The sequence below is a fragment of the Varanus komodoensis genome, unplaced genomic scaffold (assembly GCF_004798865.1).
Source record: "Varanus komodoensis strain SLA01 unplaced genomic scaffold, ASM479886v1 scaffold32, whole genome shotgun sequence".
Lineage (NCBI taxonomy): Eukaryota > Metazoa > Chordata > Lepidosauria > Squamata > Varanidae > Varanus > Varanus komodoensis.
In genome coordinates, this window is record NW_025335798.1 from 12,527,376 (window position 1) to 12,547,945 (window position 20,570).

At 39.6% G+C, this 20,570-nt stretch overlaps 1 protein-coding gene across 2 annotated transcripts in view; it reads right to left on the bottom strand.

The window, feature by feature from the left end:
• The window catches only part of SNX4 (sorting nexin 4), a 45,045-nt gene that overhangs the window by 22,747 nt on the left and 1,728 nt on the right, over positions 1-20,570 (bottom strand). For both annotated transcript variants that reach the window (XR_006415512.1, XM_044438239.1), the window contains exons 2-6: positions 15,796-15,914; positions 9,523-9,661; positions 8,936-9,085; positions 7,677-7,724; positions 5,323-5,378 (exon numbers count right to left, since the gene is read on the bottom strand). Coding sequence is in view for 1 of the 2 variants with exons in the window: in XM_044438239.1 (XP_044294174.1) it covers positions 5,323-5,378; positions 7,677-7,724; positions 8,936-9,085; positions 9,523-9,661; positions 15,796-15,914 (512 nt within the window). In the remaining variant the exon portion in view is untranslated. The remainder of the gene's footprint in view (positions 1-5,322; positions 5,379-7,676; positions 7,725-8,935; positions 9,086-9,522; positions 9,662-15,795; positions 15,915-20,570) is intronic.

The window sequence follows — 20,570 nt, forward strand, 5'->3', positions numbered from 1 at the left end:
TGGCCCCAGTGCTGATATTTGCTGCTGAAATTTGATAATGCAGCAGCACAAATCAGCAATTTCTCTTAATACAAGGTGCATGGAAAGTACATTCCTTGTTCTAAAGTCAGGCTCCTGGAAGCCTCCCAGGAAGACAATTTTGCTTGCACACACACATGCACAGCACTGCTTAAAGAGAAATTACCACTCATTTGGCCACTGCTGAACTTTGCAAGTTCAGCAGTGTGTTAGCAATCTTTACCAATACAAAGCCACCTAATTTGCATACTAAAATTTTCTGGAAGATCCAGGTTACTACCTGAGCCTAAGCCACACATTATTTTTCAATAGGGCATGAGCAAGGATTTTTAAGAACCATTTTTAACCATTATAATTTTAGAGGATGTTTAAGAAATATGGCTTGGCCGAAAGAGCCATTGCATAGCACACACATTAAAAGAAAACTATTCAGAACAAATTAAAGATAATATGCATACATTCAGAGAGATGCAAGCTCATTTGGCTTTTCCTTAAGGGAGCACATTCCATAATGATTATTTAACACAGGAAAAAAGGCAAGGAAAGAGAGACATGACAGAGGTATACAGAATCATGCATGGTGAGGAGAAAGCAGAGATGACATTTTACTCCCTCTCCTATAATACTAGAACCTAGGATCATCCCAGAACACTGATTGGTGGAAGCTTAAGCACAGATATAAAGGAAGTACTTCTTCACACAGCATGTAGTTAAACAACAGAATTTAGTTCCATGAAAAGTAATGGCGGCCACCAATTAGGATGATTTTGAATGGGGACTGCATATATTCACAGAGAAGCAGGAAATCAGTGGCTACTAGTCCTGATGACCATATGCTAGTTCCAATATCATAGGCAGGACACCTATGTACACTGATTGCTGGGAGTGTTGGGCAGAAAAGCTGCTACTGTACTCTTGCTTGTAGGAGTCTGCAGGCAAACAAAATGCTGAACTATATAGACTCTTGGACTCACCCAGCATGGCTTTTCTAATCTTGTTCAAGAAGATCACAGACAGAATGTCAGATAAACGTGAATAAATTGTGGTTAAACCCAAATAAGATGGAAACAGTGTTGGTCAATTAAAAAACTGACTTGGATTAAACCTGCTCTGGAAGAGTTTGCACTCCCCTTGAAGGTTCAAGTACATAATTTTGAGATTGCTCCTTGACAATACACTTCCTGAGATCTTCAGGTGGCAGCAACAGCAAGGAATGAATTTGGTCAGCTATATTTGGCTATGACCCTTCCATTGTCAGTTTCACTTAGCCAGGTATCCATGCCTTGTTGGGATCACATTTTGACCAGTACAATGAGCTCTATATGTTGCTACTCATGAAGAATGTCTGGAAGCTTCACTAGGTGCAAAATGAAGCAGCAAGGCTGTTAACTAGTATATGGGATCAAGACCATATTCTAGCTGTCTCAAAAGCTCTTTATTTTGTTGCCAATTGCTTTCTGGTTGCAATTCGAATTGTTTGTTTTAATATTTAAAGTCCTAAATGCTTTGTCAGGTTTTCCATTCTCATGCAAATACACATATACCATTTGAACAACTTGTAGAAGTGGCTTTCTGCATTTATTCATTCTCACTTCATTTTACACAATTTCCCCCAACCCCTAAAGTTGCCAAACTGCTCTAGTGACCAGGAGTATGTGTGGGGGGTTGGGGGACAGGGAGCAGCATGGGGAGAGATAAAAGAAATGAGCAGACACTGCCAGAAGTGCTATTTAAGACAAATGCTGTTGCCCTCAGTTCAAACTGGTTGCACAAGAAACTTGCAGAACCAGGTTTTCAGCCACTTCTCCCAAGGGAAGAAAGAAACTGTACTTGTACTGAAATTGATGAAAATACTTTCAAACTAGGCCAGTGATCTAAAAAAGCTTTGTCTGACTTCACTCTAAACAAATGATTTTCTCTGACATAATTTGCCATTACTTTTGATCTGTGTGTGTGTGTGTGTGTGTGTGTGTGTGTGTCTTCTATATATGAAATCTCTCCTCAATTTCTGTTTGTTGATCTTGGGTTTCTGCCAGCACCTGAAATGAGGAAAAAGAGGACTAACAGTCTAATTTCCCCTTCTTATAGCACTGGGGACTAAGAGGTCTGAAAAAGTGTAAGAAAGCATGACTGAAATAAAAGTAAACGTGACTGGGGAATGGAAGGATATTAGAAAAAGCTGCCTTTATCAGCCTTTATGGTTTCACCCAATGCAGAAGCACTAATCATATCATGTAAACTGCTGCCATGTTCTACATTTGCCTTTCAGGAAGTAGCTGAGATTGTAAAAGCTTTGCATTAGCGAGTTTTGTTTTAAAATGTGAGTATGACCAAAGACCAATGACAGTAATTATGAAGTACAGCAAGAGAGATTTAATTAAAGTATCACTCAGATGTTTATTTTTCACCAGCAGACATCTTTAGGTAAAACCATTCTCTAGGAGAAAAATGTTCAGCATTAAATTCAAAATTAAAAGAAAAAGTTAATATTTTAAAATGTCTGTTAGAAATTTATTCAAAATATTAAATAAAAAGTCTGATGAGTTTAAAAATGACAACAAAAACAGGCTAAATAATTTAATCACTAGTACATTACTCTTTAGACAAATGAAAAGGCGGTGATGACAACATTCATAAATCCTTTTGTCCTCAAATCAACTTGCTCTGTACCTGAGACATAAAGAAAAAATAGCCTTAACTAACCTTCAGTCCTTGTATCTAGAAGAAAAATTCTGCTGTAATATTCAGTTGCATTTGTGAATGAACATTTTATCTAGTCATAAAGACAGCTGAATGCCAAGTTACAATAAAAAGTAGAAGCTCCATCAAAGCTGCCATTTTAAATTTAAAATGGGGGGGGAATGCTACATGTCTACTCAGAAGTAAGTCCTACTGAAATCAAATGGGCTTAGTATAATTACCGTATTTTTTGCTCTATAAGATGCACTTTTTTCCTCCTCAAAAGGGGAATTGTCTGTGCGTCTTATAGAGCAAATGTGTATGTGCCCGACGCCCGGGACGCTGCCGGCCCGCCTGCACCACATGGCACCATCTGGCCGGCACGCACTCGGCGTGCCCGGCTCCGCACCCCCCCCCCGGCGCAGGTGAAAGCTGTGCCGCTCAGGGGGAGAGGTGCGGAGGAGCAGCAGCCGCGGGCTTTAACCCGCCAGCCGCACGGAGAGATGGACTGCTCACCCCCACCACCTGGGAAGACCTGCCGCCGCCCTGCCCGGAAGACCACCACCGGCTTTTTTAGATTTGGCTTTTTTAGATTTGTTATTGAATTGTCTGCAGCAGCTCTTGTATAACTGTGTAGATTGTGCATTCCTTCAATAATTTCACTACTGACTAAGAAAGTGATGTCAGTGATCGTGAGCAACAGAGCTTCATAAATTCTGACTCTAGTGATGATGAGTTCTATGGGTTCAACGAAAACTAGAAGAGTACTTGAACTTTAAAGTCTCTCTTTTGTTAATGACAGTGATGATGGTTCTTAATGCCACTGTTGACTGCTGTTCACTTTACAAGGTTGAAATACGGTATTACTGTATTCTGTTATAGTTTATTAAATAGTTTAGTAAACCATTTGATTCAGAATATTTTTTTCTTGTTTTCCTCAACTAGGTGCGTCTTATGGTCAGGTGCGTCTTATAGAGCGAAAAATATGGTAGGTATAGAATTCAGCTTTAGGCACACCAGTCCCAATAGTTAGAAGTCACTATCAGTTTCCACACCTTGTTCACAAGAAAGCAGCTCAGCTGCCAAGATCATATGAATCGTACCCAGGGCTTGTTCGCATCATCATCACTTTGGTGAATGCAATCGTGTTCACTGTCACTGTTGGCAAACAATCATTTACTGCTTAAGAATTAGTAGATTAGAGCCCTGCTGGATCAGATCAAAAGCCTATTTAACTTAACATCTTGTTTTCCACAATAGTTAACCACAGTCTATAAGAGACCAATAAGCAGGACACGGTGACAAAAGCCTTTCCTGCTGTTCCCTGGCAACTGTTATTCGAAGTCCTGCTGCTGCTGTTCCTGGAGGTGAGACAGGTGGGATACAGTCACCATGCCTAGTCACTGACATTTAGAAAGCCTCCCTGCTTAGCATGCAGTTGAGTGGAGATACTGCATGTTGTGGGAGGCAAAGAACGGTAATGAAAGAAGGAAGAACTATGCAGAAACATATTCAGTATGTAAAAAAACAAAACTCCAACTGAGGGAGGAATGGCCTAAACAGTGCAGGGGGAGGGGATTAAGATGGGAGGGGAGGAAGCAAAAAAGGTCCAAGAGGCTGAGTACTTGTATGTCCACATCTGAAGTAAAATCATGATCCAGCACATTGCTGGGCCATACTTTGATTAGAATCCAATGTTAGCCAATGTTCATTTCACTGGGACTTGCAAAGAATGGCTGAGCAGTGTCACACAGCCACCCTGTTCAGGCCCTACTTTCTGTCCCCTCCTAGTAAGTTGTCCTTTGGTCTGGGCACTGGACTTAGCAGTGATTCCCCCTCCCCCACAACATGTTGAATCAATAGGTTGAAAGAAGTTTATTTAAAAGGGAAAGGAACAGAGGTCTAAAGGTTAAAAAAGGAAAGAGAAGAACAAGAAAATAGGAAGGGAACAAAACAATCAGAAGATACAAAAGCAGAACACAACCCCAATTCCCAAGAAAACACACTCTTCAGAACATCACCTTGGCAGAAAATAACTAATACCCTACTCTACATTACCTAGGGTGATGGGTCTCCCAAAAGGAGAGTCTAGTGAAGTTGGTCAATGAAATACCTCTGTTGGGTTCCCAATTTGGAGGGAGAGGAGAGCCCATCATCCCTCTTACTTTAACCCCAATCTGAGCAATAGGATGATGGCCGGTAGCCACAGCTATGGCTATGGTTATATCTCAATGGGAGGGAACTATCTTTCTTTGCCCCAAGGATTAAATTACCTAACCATCCAACTCTCCCCACCAAGGGAGCAATGAAGTGAGAAGAGACAAAGGATCTGAAAATCTGACCATCTCTTCTTACCCTTAAGTTTCCATCTGGACCTTCTTCACAGGACTGGATTAGTCAGACTAACATTAGGTACAACCCTTTCTTTTTTTAAAAGAAAAACATTTAGCAAGTGCCTATTTTCTTCAAAGAATGGGTTTCTCATTTCCATTTTCAAGCTTACTTTTTACTTTGGATTAAAACAAACTTACTAAAGCAGCCAAGGAGTAATATAGAAATATTTTCACACCAACTAAAACCAAAATTGCTAAGAAAAACAAGCAAACAAAAATCTCCCATACTTACTTGTCTGGATTTTTCACTCGGAATGTTGCATTAAGAGCTTTTAATCTAGAATCAGCCTAGTAGAGAAAGTACATATGTACACAACTTTTATTCACTTAATTTAAAACCACAAGAAGCACAAAATTATTTAGTCAACCTTTATAAGAGAGGTCAAAGTATCTACACCCATTTTACACAGTAAATCCTGTATCGAAGGGAAAAACCCCCCACTACATCACATGCAGTCTCTGAAATTTCAGCAAGGGCTCAATCCTTTTCTATGAGGCATGGCATATGGGACAAATTCCTATACTGAAGGTACCTTCATGAAGGATTAAAATTGTTACATGCAAGCAGGTCATAATAATGATTTAATCAATATGATGCACAAGCAAAACTATTATACACATAGTGCTGTAACATATAATCTATTTTATTAATTAGGAATTTAAGATATATGAAGCAATTACAAGGGCGGCTTTTTAATCTTCCTGTCTGTGGAATTGTTGTGTACTCTGGCAAACGCTTGAAAGATTTTAAAAATACTTTTGTGTGAAATTTAACAACTTCATACTCCATATATGATTCGGATTACTCCAAAGGATATCAGAATAGATTTTGATCAGATAAAGAGGAAAATGAGGAACCTGAAAATGTGTGCCAAAGACAGAGGGAATGGTGATAACAGAGCCTTTCCAAAGAGCAGGAGCATTTGGATCAGCAAAATAAGTAATGGCCTTGAGGGTTGGTCTTTGGGATCTCCCTTATTGGAAGGAAAGTGCAGTAAACCATCCACTGGGCTGTACTGTGGTAATGGACTAGTTCTGAAGAAAGTTAAAACAGCATGCTGGAGATGTATTTATTATTGATTCCAGTAAAATGCTTGTTCTATAAGCTACAGCTGGCTTTGCTTGCTAAAGTTTAGTGTAATAAAAGCCTGTGGTTAAAAAAAAGTTGCTGTGCTTAGCTCTGAAGCTGGGAGAGGCACAACCAGGACAAAAAATAGCCACTTTGAGTTCTTAAAGAAAAAATCTGGGATATAACTCAAACAAACAAACAAAGGTCTTCATGAATCAAGAGATACAAAGAATCTCTAAAAAATAATGACCGCTTCAGTCATTGTAACATAGTAGGGTTTTGTTTGTATGTTTGAAAAACTTCCCAATGTGTAGAAGCACTGATAAACTGGGACAGGCATTTGTTTCAATTTCATTGTAGTAAGATTGGTTCTCTTGGAAGAACCTCTCTAGATTTCAGAATTGCTACATGCTAGGAAACTAGGAGCAGGTCATGAGTTTATTTCTTTCTCAGGGAGTAGAATGAAGTTGAAGTTGGAATTATAGCTTTTATTTGGTATTGAACCCCAACCCCTTGGTCCATACCATCTGCAAAAGCAGGATCTGGACTGCAAGACTCAGGGCATGACTTTCTCAACATGGTTAGAGCAATGAGTATGTCAGCATACTGAAGTGGAATGCCATACAACACCAAATGCTAGTGCAGGCAGTCCCTGAATTACAAACAACCTGGACTTATGAACAAACTTCCATGCAGTCTATTTTTAAATATACTGCAGAAAATTGTCATCACCATAGAGAGAGAGGAAGCCAAAGGAGAAAGAGGGAGGCTTCCAAAGCAGGCCTTCCTGCCCACTCCATCCAGAGAGGGAAATCTCTCAAGCATTTCCTTGTTGCAAAGAGGCAGCACTGCTGAGTGGGGGGGGGGGGGTTGAGATATTCACAGTTTTTACACTTTCATAGGGGCCCTGCACCACTAGCCCATGCGAATATGGAAGGTGAACTATACATGATCCAAATTGACTTAAAGACAAATTTCCATTTTCTCAGGAACAGAACTTGTTCGTAACCCAGGGGCTGCTTGTATTATGAATGGGATGGTGGTGAAGATGGTGAGAAAATGGAAGATTCATTCTTGATACCACCATGAATCAAAGACTCAAGCCACTGGTTTTAGTCTCTTAAAGAGGAAAACAATGTAAAGGAGACATGAAGACAAGCAGATGAATGTAAAAGAATAGAACTATCTAGGTTTTTAATGAAAATGACAAATATGAAGCTGTTCCACTAGCCTTTATCGCTAGTGATATGAGACCCACATATTTTCAGGATACTTAACAACATGGTTAAATCAGTCTAGATGAAGAGTAGAATCATGAAATTCCTTTCTATGGCTCTTCTCTTTGACAGCATGAACATCCCTGCCTTTTATCAATCAACACTAGTCCTGATGTGGACTAGAGTCAAGACTTTCACTTACAAACAGGAAATTTTGGCAAGTGCCCTCTTATGACTAACTCTCCACATTTGGCTTATCCTTAGTCCACGAAGCATTACATTTAAAAATCATGTAATTACCTTCAGCTGAAACCCTGTTTCATTCACCATCTCCTTCCATCCACCCTCCTAGAAATGGAAAATTTATTTCAACAGTTATTTTCAGTATATTATGGAAATGAACACTATCTCTGTAACAGTATTAGTTCAAAATTCACTCAATTCATGCTAGACAAGAGGTATATTGCTTTGGGCTAATACATTTTTTCTGTGAACAGGCTTGCAAATAAATCCATTAACGTTATTGGCCAATACAATGTTTTATTAGCCAATGTGTTCACACATACCAGTGTAAAGTCATTTGTGCTACATCATCAACATGAAAAAAAAAACTATCCTGACACTGCAATCAACTGAACTACAGTTTACAAAAATTTTCCAATCTGGTCAGATGGAACCAATTTCTACTCACTGCAGGTTTGAAAAGGCAACTAGTTACTTATCTGCCTAGTAGAAAAGTCAGGATATATATTACTTGTCTCTTTATTCCTATGAAGCACAGTCCATCTTGCCCTGTTCAGAATGCTGAGGGTTCCCTCATGGCTCTCTCCCTACAGGCAAGGACAGCTGGTGGGCCTGAAATTTGAGAGGGGGAAAGAGAAACCACTGGCCAGCTCTCCTGTTATTTCCAGTTACCTCTGCAGCAGCTATCCTCCTTGCTCCACCCCTTCCCTAACTGCTAGCAAAGACTGGGTACTAATGACAGCTTGCCAGGGATTCTGCTTCCCCAACTAGTATGCCATGCCCCTTCACCTTTCTTTGACTAAAGAGAAAAGGAAACCTTCAAATCCCTCGACTTGCAGAGTTGATCTGCTTTTTGCAATGCTCTCACATACAACACAGAGCAAGATAGAAAATGGGAGGGGGCTTCCACTACCCTACTCCCAAGTTCCAAAAATCTACAGCAGACTGTTTTTACTACATAATCCTGTCAGGACTTTGCTTCCATTGTATTATTTTTATAAGGCTCAGGAGACTTTCAGAAACAGCATTCCGAGCTGCTGAGCCTTAAAATTAAAGCAAGACACAACATACAAAGCCGTCTTATGCCAAATTAGACCCTTGGTCCATTTAGCTCTTTAATGTTGAAACTGAAATGGTGACAGCTCTCCAGGGCTTCCCAACCTAGAGATGCTGGAGACTGAACCTGGGGTGTTTTGCATGTGCTTTCCACTGAGATACACCCAGCAACCATTGCATACTTAGAAGTCTACAGTAAAATTAGGATTAAGACAGAGAGATTTTGTTTATTTTTTAGAATCCAGACAGCATTAAGATACCTGGGTTAAAAATGCATTGAAAATCTTCTCCTGGCAGAGAATGGGATGTGAAGCCACTCGCAAAAGAAAATTCTCCAGGCCAATCCTCCGTCTTTCTACAAAATCTGGATCCATATTATCTGCTGATAATTTATGCCAAACAAACTCTGCCTATGGAACAAAAGGGCATGTTAATAAGGGCCTCTGTATATTTCATGCAAACATAGAATAAAATTTTCACTGAGTTAATTCAAATTTTCCAGCTCTAACACTTATGCAACTGCAGTATATTAGTATCTGTATTTGCTTTATGTAATGTATTCTGAACTTTTCTGTTTCAATCACTGAAAATGCTGCCTGAGCTTATCTGCAACTTTTATTTCCCACACTTTAGGTACCACAAGGTATTGCCAACACATGGGCAGGCCTCTGTTCACAGTCTTAAGGGCTGGAGAATAAGTGTTTAAAAGAAAACTAAAGCCTTTTTTTACTCAACATCCAAATTATGTATTTATGTGCTGTGCTGGTGGCAGAACCTTGGACAAATGCAGGAGTGGTTACCAAAAACAGAATAAGTTGACAAGTTGCAAAATGCAAAACATTCTTACCCTTTTTTCTGGCAAAGGTGGTACAATAATATGGGGATAGTTAACTAGCAAATAATTCCTCAACAGCTCAAATTCACTGTATCTTCTCCAAAGAGAATCTGGGGGGGAACACTGCCCTTCAGCCTGAGACTCCACAGCCCTGAAAAATACCATTTTGAAGAAATACAGTTAAGAGCAGTATAACACCATCCAGTTCACTTCAATCTAAAAAGTCTTGTGTAATTTTTATTTTTTTTCTGACATAACATGAACACAGGAACATGCCTTGTGCCGAGTAAGATCATTGGTCCATCTAGTCCACTGATGGTGGATCTTCAGGGTTTCAGGCAGGAATTTTGCCAGCCCCACCTGGAGATTCTACTTGGGACCTTCTGCAGGCAAAGCATCTGCTCTGTTATCAAGTCATGACCCTCCCCCTGTGCTGGCCTTTAAATTCTGGGGAAACAAGTAATGCTTCCGCTTTTATTTATGGAAATTTAGAAAACACATAAAGATGTAATTAAAAATACTGATTGCTTTTGACAGTCTTTTTAATGCGAGTATATCAAACACATTAGTCTTATTTAATATGGCTAACAATTTGTGCTAGATTAAATGGCAACCACCACCCACTCCCAGGTCCCTTTATATATCTGTAAAGCAGGAAGTATCATAAGCTGCAAACAAAATCTTATTATGTTAATTATCCACCAAAAATATTACTATGAGATGAAATAATGGTGCATGCACAATTCAAGAGATAGAAAAAAAACTGATTTAAAAACACAGTTACAGAAAACTTTTAAAGAACCTTTTTTTTGCTCTTAAAAATACTAGGCTGGGAAATCTAGTAATCCTTTCAACAAATAAACACTTGCAGCCTATGGAAATGGGGCGGAATATAAATATTAACATAAATAATTAAGACAAATAGATTTCAGGTCTACCAACTCAGGGAGCAATCCAACAGCCCCTGGAGTGTCTGTGTGGCCAATAATATTTTGGATTCCCTGCTCTGACCTTGCGGCTGAGAATCAGAGCACTGTCCTCTACTTCCCTCCCTGTCAACAGGGGAAAAATGCATGCCAGTCGTCACTTCAAGACTGGGAATGTGACCTTGAAGAGGGGTAAAGGGGGCTTTCAATGAATCAGGTATGAGCCATCCTGAGGCCTCTTCCTCCTCTGAAATGCTTTCACCAGACAGGCATACAAGGCTATCTAGTGAAAATAAAGGGTGGAAAGACAGGTAGGAGAAGCTTATTGCTGCTACTCCTCTCACTATGCATAAGTTTCAGGACTTATGAGCATCAAGGGTGAAACTGATAGGGCTGCACCCTTAGAGGGATTCAATTTATTGAATTCCCACACCTACTTGCAGTTTCTGATTTTAGATGTCATTTTCAAGTATCATGTTAGAAACCATCAACAGAGCATTTTCCAAAGTGCAGAAATATCTACTTTTTGCGTCTTTTGCCTTGGCGCAATGTCACTGCAATATATACATTGAATAAACAGTGACAAATTAGATCTATGGTCAAATTCATTGATTTTTCTGAAAGTATCTAATGTTAAAAGAATTCTAGAATTCTTCATTGTGATAGGAGACATTATTCTTTCAAAGTATTCTGTTCCATTTTGCAGCTGTAAAATATCACTGATGGAAGAATGCCTCTACCCAGAAACTTTGCTCCAAAAAAGACATTTAACCCAGGAAAAATACTCATTTTGCTAACCTCCATCATCACATTTCATTTCTGCAGCCACATTATAAACCTCACTATATAACCTCACATAATATATAGCACTGAAGCCTGTCTCAATCAAGATGATAATCAGTTGATGACATTTGATCTAACTTTTATTACTGGTTTTAGAAGCACATTTATATTTAAGTGTTCCAACAAGAAAACCACATGCCTCCATTCTTAAGATAGCTATAATAATAATATTAATAATATAGACTCAAATTTTTGGAGGAAGATAGTTTAAGGAAAAGGATAAAGTACAGCACTTTTAACTTTTAACTCAAGTTCTTATAGGTGTTTAAGATACTACCTTATTCTAAAAGCCACATTTATTTCCTGTAATGAGAAATGCCAAACTGAAAGAGAATAAAATTATCTGCTAATTCTTATTGCTTTTTAAAGTAATTATCTGAAATCAGCCATTAAACTGCAAGAATCCTGAAATCAGAAAAGGAAGTAAAGGTTTATTTCCCAATAAAATTAAAAACCCTTTGGATGAATTGTGTGGTTAAGTGGTTTAGCATTCTAAATGATGGAAAAGTGGCATTTTCACTCCATTTCAGCAACGTTATCAGTATTTGCTGCACTAAAAAGAAAAAAAAAATCAGCTGCAATTGCACCCACTGTTATTTGGAAGCAAGTTCCATTTATTTACAGTTACTTCTAAGCACGCACAAGACTAAGTTCTTGAAAACTTGGAACAATCATTTTTTCTTCCTCTACTACCAGGAATTGTTCAGCAATACATGCTCAAGATCACTTTGCACACATTAGTCATTATCTTACTCAAAGTTAGGGCAGGAGCCAAGCTCAATTTTGCTTAGCCTTTAATCCATATTGACACGTGACATCATTTGTGCTAGTGATGAAGTACCATTGGATACTAAACTTATTGAGATATTTGAAAAGCAGATCAATAGGTAAAAGTCTTTACTTTAAAATAAAAAAACTTTTACACTAACTAATAGGTAAAGGCTAAGATGGGGTGGAGAAAAAGCGGCTCCCTTCTTGCAAAATCTTTCAGTAAGCTTTGTCCCCTTTTCATGCTCCCCATCACTAACACAAATAAACCAATGCAGCACATTATTCAGGCCTCACTTCTGGCTGTATACAATGGCATTTATACCAAACCTGATGTGTAAAGAGCAAACTGCAGCTATACTGGAAAACAAGATGCACATGATAGTTGCAACTCCTTTCATTTCCTTACTATTCAACCATCAAGAGACTATCCTAGCTTCCTTTAGCATAAGGAATATCTACTAGAAGCGTTGTGGGGACCAATGGATCTAAGCTCCCTTTCTGCTGCCAACCATGTCTCTTAATAATGGTTATTATCAAGTCTTCAAACCTCTTCTTCCCCTAGGATGGATAGAACATTGCTTTCTCATTTTGCAGATCAATATAAAGAAGATTTAATAAGGGTTAATTTAACCCAGCAGCACCAAAAAGAACATAGGATTTTTACACTCAGTGAGTTTCCTTTTATTGCAAAAACAGCAAAGTAACATACAATTATTGCTCCATAAATACTAATGTAGTCATTTTCACAGCAACTAGGCTAAAAACAATACCAGAGACTGCAAAAAATGAAATAAAGAAACTCTGTTTGCAGGCTGCAATCCAGTGCATGCTTACTTGGAATAACCCCACTAAACATAATACAAGTTACCTCCAAGTATTACGTATAGGACTAGATTGACATTTTGCAAGCCTTTTGATTGATAGAAAGACAACCATACAGTTTTTGCAGCAAAAAGCAAGTCTTGCAGCTCCTTAAAGACTTAACAACCTTACTATGCCACTTACATGAGTTTCAGTGGACTAGATTACACTGAATTAAAAGCATTCTATGCTGTCCACATTTGCCTGGTTGGGGTCTCTGTCTCTGAGTGAAGAGCAGGAACAGGCAATATGGTACTATCCAGATGTTTTAAACTATAATGGACAAGGGTGGACAATGTAATCCAAGAATCAAAAACAGGAACCATTGATCTAATTTGGTCTGCAATTTCATTTTTTGCAGGGAAGTGTGTGTTGAACTTTAAAATTGTAACCAGTCTGCATGCAAGTCTACTGAGCATGAGCCTTTGCATGTGACAAAAGGCTTGATGCTTGATTTGTACTGAGAGGAATTCTGGAGGTACAATTTAAGTAGACTGACTTTTGGGGCAACCTGAGAATATGAAAGATTTTGGTCTGGGAATCTAAAGTAGCCACAAACTTACTTCTGACCCACAATGCTGTGCACTGCATTGTAGGCTACCATACACTACCTTCTCTCAGTATTGTCCTTCAGCCTGCAATAGGTGTATAGCAATGGACTATACTGCAGGATTATTATGTATAATCCAGGGATGTAGGGATAAAAACAATGGGTGGCAGATCAGGGTTGCTACAATTTCTCAGTTTCAGACCAACCTTGCAGCCTAAAATGAGATTCAATACCCATTTTGCTGGGTAACTGTGAAAAGTTGTTGTAAGTAACTGAGACTGACCTACACTATTCAGTGTGATGTATCAGGGATATCAGAAGCCTCTTTTCCAGTTATAGCCCCTTCCAACAATGTCTTTTACTTTGGAATTTTCCTCAGCAGGTCTAATACTAAATAAGAACTAAATGAGAAAGAGCAGGAGCACTTCCCTTTGCTACTACCTTTTGTACCGAGGTGATGCTGGTGGATGTAATGACACCCAATCTTAGCTAAAGTTTCAGTTTTTCCACTGATTTCTACAAGCAGCTCTCACTTCTATTCATCAGTGCATTTAAAAACAGTTTTCACCATGAATAAAGAAATGAATGCTCCAGAGAATGTGATGGTTCTATCAAACTTTTTAAATATCTATGTCTCTCTTCCTCCCTACTCCTTTCTGCCAGTTACCCTATTCCATTCCATTCCCCCTCCTACATAGTTTTCCATTGAGTGTATTGTTTGTAAAATGTTAATGTTGCATTACAGGTTGATTTATGGAATAACCCAAATTCTTAGGCAATCATGTACCAAGAACAACCAGAGTTAACCAGTATTTATTCTAATGTTTTGGCTGTATGCAGTGCCAGAACAAGATCATCAGTTGGCTATTTGCAGCCTATGAAACTTCTAGTGTATCCAATGATAGTTTCATTTTGAATCCAGTCAATGGAATAACCAAAACAAAAAAGAAAAAACAACATAGGTCAAACTTATAGAAACCATATCAAAACACAGTCAGAGAATGGCTGCTATTCACAACCAATGTACAAGTAAACTACCGTATTTTTTGCTCTATAAGATGCACTTTTTTCCCCCTCAAAAGTTAGGGGAAATGTCTGTGTGTCTTATAGAGCGAATGTGTGTGCGCCCGACGCCCGGGACGCTGCCGGCCTGCCTGCACCATGTGGCACCACCTGGACGGCACGCGCTTGGCGCACAGTGCTCCACCCCCCCGCCCGGTGCAGGTGAGAGCTGTGCCACTCAGGGGGAGCGGTGCGGAGGAGGAACCACGGGCTTTAATCCGCCGGCCACATGGAGAGACGGACTGCTCACCCCCACCGCCTGGGAAGACCTGCCGCGGAGGAGGAGGAGCCGCGGGCTTTAACCCGCCGGCCGCACGGAGAGAAGGACTGCTCACCCCCACCATCCGGGAAAACCTGCCACCACCGCGCTGCCCGGAAGACCACCGCCGGTACACTGCCAGCCCGGCTGCACCACATCTGGCCAGCACGCGCTTGGTGCGCCTGCTCCGCCCCCCTCCTCCGGTGCAGGTGAGAGCTGTTAACCACAGGTCGGTGTGTGTTTTCAAATAGCAACCCGTCTTTTAATGAAGCCCATGGGGAAGTGATGGGGAATGTGCCTGTGATTATCAGGAAGCTTTCCATGGATCCCTCCTCTAAAAACTAGGTGCGTCTTACAGAGCGAAAAATACGGTAATATGGCCTGTCGTTTAGACATATATTTATACACACACACTTAGAAGAATAATTTCAGGAATAGTAGCAAAGATACTGACTATATATACATACATACATACATATATATATATATATATATATTTATTAAGCCAATATATGTTCAAAGCTTTTTGCCCTGCATAAAGCCACTTTCTTCTTTCTTTTGCAATGAAGCAAATCTATTTATTCGTGATATTTGTATAAGATTAAATAAAATAAAATCCCTATATGGTTCACATTATTAAATCAAAAACACTTTAAGCATAGTTTTCTGTTTCGTACAAACTAGAAAATATGGTTACCAATTTTGGAACAATTTAGGATCTTAAACTTCAAAATTTGGTGTAAGATCCTGGCTTGTTCTAAAACTGATAACCAGAGTTCCCTGACTTAGATGAAACTGAAAACTATGCTTAATTATAGCCTGGGTTTTCACCTTCACCATAGCTCTCTGCAAAAGAAAAAACAAAGGGGCCTCATGTACCAGTTCAAGGGGTGTGCGTACCTTGGCTGAACAAGCTTAAGATACAGTCAACCTAATGTGGTCATGGAATTTGGCTATTCACCTACTGATGAAGAGACAGTTTGATCATTAACCTTAGTTCAAGTTTTTTTTACCTTGTTTCCACCAGGTAAGCAGTGTACGTTTCCTGCATGTTCATTGCATTCCGTCCAGTACGCTTCTCTGCTTCTGCCACACTGATTTCTATTTTCTTCAATAAACAATCTTCCATCATCTTTTTACAAAAAGAGAGAAGTGTTATTGGGATATATTTGTTTATCTGCCCAAGAAGCTACTACATCTGTAAAGTAGCAAAGCCTGGTGCTTAATAAGGCAAAGCCAAGTTTAATTTTATGTTATCAAATCGCCCCAGTGATGCACGGAGGTGCAACTCACAGTACATGCATTATGATATTGCATGTATTGCCTGTGTTCGTTCGTTCATTCATTCATTCCATTTAAAGCATTTGTTTCTTGTTCTTCAGCCAAAAGGCTCCCAGAATGGCTTGATCAATAATCAATCAGTCAGTCAGTCAGTCAGTCCATGCCCTTAGCTTACAATCTAAATATATACAAATCACAAGGAAAAGGACTAAGGGAGAGGAATAGGGGGAAAAGATTGTAATGTTGCCTGGATAGATGGGACTACAACTGATCTGGGACATATTATACTCAGGTTCCATATGAACATCAGGAAGAATTTCCTGACCATTAGAGCAGTACAACAGTGGAACCAATTACAGTAGACTCTCAGTTAACCAGCACCCATGGGGATTGGAGATGCCGGATAAATGTAGTTTCTGGTCGCTTGGGAGTTACTATTAAAAATAGTCCTAACTAATAATATACCCCATACTATACCATACTACAAATTCTGCACTGACTTGGTATTACTATTGAAATACAGAAATTAAAAGCAAATTAAGACAAATAAAGACACTTCCATTAAGACTGAGCCTTAATATCATAGATTAACAAACCAACATTAAATTTCTCCAAGAGCACTGCACAACTCTCACCTTTCTCAAGCCTTTTGCATATTTCCATCTTCTACTTGAGGGCAAGCACTAGGCATTTACGCTTACTTGGGACCTGTTTTGGCATACCTGGTGTTGGGTGAGAACTTAAAATTTGAACAACAATAGATTGGTGCATAAAAGCATGGGCTTACAGCATCAAGTTTAAATGTACATTTCCAATAGAAATTATTTTAATTTTAATTTAAAGTATTATTTCTTTGAGTCTTTTACTGGTTGTTTGAGAGTGCTGGTTGCTTGAGTTCTGGTTAAGAGTCTACTATATCTAGACAGGTCATAGGCTCTCCCACACTGGAGGAGAGAGAACTGGACAGGCATCTGAGAGGGGGTCCTGCACTGAGCAGGGGCTTAAACCAATGGCCCTCTGTCCCCTTTCAACTCTATGATTCTAGGGTTGAGCTGCATCTGTCTTCAGAGTTGTTCTGTTATTTGCTGGCCTATCCTGCCTTTCTTCGCCTTTGCAATTTTTCTTCTTCTTACTGCAAGGTAAATATGTTTCTTCTCCCATCACCACAGGGCAGGCTGTTTCCTTAGAAACCTGCCTCTGATGGCAGCTGGGCAAAGAGTGCCACCACTGGTAGTATTTTACCCAGTTGTATTTGTTTTTTCTTCCCTCACCTCAGGGATAAAGAATCAGTATAATCTTATTCATCTCCTTTAAGCATAACAGAAAACTGCCATGCTACCCTGCTGGTCTATCAACATCTCCAACAGTAGAGCAAATAAGACGTTTACTCTACATTGAAATCTATGGCACAACAGCAACTAAGTTACATTATACCATGTGCTCATCTTATTTGGAGCAAAGGAGAGACTAAAGAAAATGGGAAGCAAGTATCAAGCATTCTCTTTCTGTTTACTTGGCCTTCATATATCTAGTTCACCATTATACCAGATATTGCCAGTCTACAGCTGCTTCAGATATTAGAATCTTACTTAACATGTACTTGTGGTAAACATGAAGTGTTGAGGTGTTTTTGACAAGAGAAATCTAGCATAGATGTTGAAGTACTAGAGTCCTTCCTTAACTTCAGGTATGAGACCATCTCTCCTAGCTGAACACTGGCAATACATTAAGCAGCAGGGCAGGCATCATTTTAATGAAGACTCCAGTCAATATCTGTCCCCAGCACCAGATGATGCATTCAATATTAGGTCTTTGCCAAATGGGAAATCTGGATGTAAGCAGAACTTCAGTGGATCACTTAGACCCTGCCCCCTCCCGCAAAGTCCGTATTTGTACTGAAATCGGAACTATAAGACATTTTTTGTCTTGGTTAACACTACTTGCCCTATCCATCCAAGCCTCAGTTGTACAGGCCAGGATGCCAGCTGCTTTCCATTCCCTGGCTTGGTATTTAGCATCAAATAGGAAAACTGGGACATACTTGAAGTAGGGGGCATCTGTTAAATGCTTGATCATGCCTCCTCTTGCCTGTCCTATTCACCTTCCACTACCTGTAACGCTGACAAGGTGCTCTTCTTACAGTCATTTGTTGTACAGCCACAAAGACATATCATATAATGCAGCAATAATGATCATGCATTACAGCAGCAAGATTACCATAAGAGGAGGCAGTCAGCCACTGCATAGCCTTAATCTACCACTTCACTGAAGCACCTCACAAAAGCATTAAGGGACTTTTGTAGAACTCACTAACCTAGACTGTCTTCAGTCCTCACCTATTTATTTATCCAGGCCTCACCAAGAAATCAATTCACAGCATCCTCCTCTAGATATTTAGGTTCCCAAAACAAGTAACAAGAGGGAAGTGCCCCCTCACCCCTTTGTGGAGTGAAAGGTCTTTTACTCAATGCTTTTGCTATTCCTGCTTTTTCTACAAATACTTTTTTGAGAAGCAGATTAAATCAAAGATACTAAATGTATCTGGCATAGATGACAGCCCTATTCTATATTATTCATTTTCTTTATTCCCTTAGTTACACCTCAATTTTTGACTTACTTTCCTTATATTTATGGTATATTAATTCTGAGAATAAATGGAATGACATTTATTTTATTTTATTTATTAATTTTTCGATTTATATCCTGCCTTTTTTGTACAAAGGGCTCAAGGCAGCTTACATCATTCTCCTCCTCCATCTTATCCCCACAACAACAACCCTGTGAGGTAGGGTAAGAGTCTGTGATTTTTAGGTGTTACTTAAAAATATATAAACCAAAAGACCATGAATTATATAATTAACCAATATGTGGTACTCATTGCCAAGGTGGCTCACAAGAAACAGATTTATTTTTCCATCCTTTCTTTAGTTATTCCCAGTTAATCAAATAAAAAAGGATTGATCCTGTGTCTAGCAAAAAGCAAACATACAAAACGAACAGAATGAGCCTGTGATAAAATCTCACACCAATGGCTCTTCAGCAAACTTGGGCTAAGAGAAGAGGTCCCCTTATAAATCAGTTAAATTGGTAACTGGTTAAAGAATGGGAAGTACAAGGAATAAATGGGCAGTTCTCACAAATGTGGTCTGCAAAGAGCAGAGTCCTCCAGGGCAAGCATTGGAAATCTCAGATCTGTGGGCTAAATCTGATCCTCTAGATTTCCTCAGGTGGCCACCTTCCCTTCCCTTGACCCTATCTCATTTCCCTCAACCACTGATCATTGGCTGGTTTCCTAACATTTATGTCATGTTTCTCCATTCTAAAATGCTGGAATGCCTCTCCTAAACGTTACTTTCTGGTAGTAGGAGTGCTAAGCTAAAATATGCTGGGAGAGGTGTATTTTTGGCACTGCCTCCTTACCTTTGGCCCCACCCACCAATAAATGAAGGCTCCCAAGAGCTTGTCTGAAATTGAATTCAGCTATTAAACAGCAAGACATTTCTCACTACTCCTTAGGCTTTGCATTGGGACTGGTGCTTTTCAACTTGTTTATATCTTATCTTCAGATAGATGTAAGCAGTAAGGTGGCTATGTTTGTTGAGAGCACCAATTCAGGACAGAGGGAAGGGCAGTATTTCTTTGAACAGTAAAGAGTTAAACTATGGAATTCACTCCTAAAAGATGCAGTGACAGCTTAAAAAAGGGCTTAGACAAAATCAAGGGGGAGGGGAGAGCTATCAATAGCTATTCATCTTGATGGCAGTATATTACCTCTAGAATTAGAGGCAGCAGGCTTCTCAATACCAGCTGCTGAGGAACATAAGTGGGAGGGTTCTATTATACTCTTCTGGATGGCCACTGAGAGAACAGAATATTGCATTAGCTAGCTCTTTAGTCTGATTCAGCATGGCTGTTCCATATACAAGTTACAAACAACCTGTACTTACAAACTGCCCTAATGCCTATTAATTTTTTTAAAAATTACTGCAGAAAACTGTCATCACCATAGAGAGGAGAGAGGGAAGGCCTCCAAAGAAACACCATAGAGAGAGAAAGCAAAGGGAGGCCTGCAAAGCATGCCTTCTTGCCCCACCCATTCACAGAGGGAAATCTCTCTAGCATTGCTGTAAAAAGGAGGCACTGGTGAGTTTGGGCAGGGGTGAGGTTAGAGGTACACCCTGTTTTTCTGCTTTCGTGGGGGTTCTGTGCCCCTAACCCCTGCAAAAGTGGAGGGCCAACTATACATGACCAACTTACATACAAATACAAGTTAAAGAAGAACTTCCCTTTTCTCAGGAACTGAACTCATTCATAATCCAGAGACTGCCTATATTGTTACTCTCTAGAGGAGACTGGCAACCTAGCACTCTCCTGCTCAGCTGAGGAAGACTCAATTGCTCCAAGAATCAAGATGAGCACTCCTGGCAAAATACATAGAAGTATGTAACATGAGCTGTACATGAAGCTGGCCAAGCTTCTCATCCAGCTGCTTAAGTGTATCAAGACA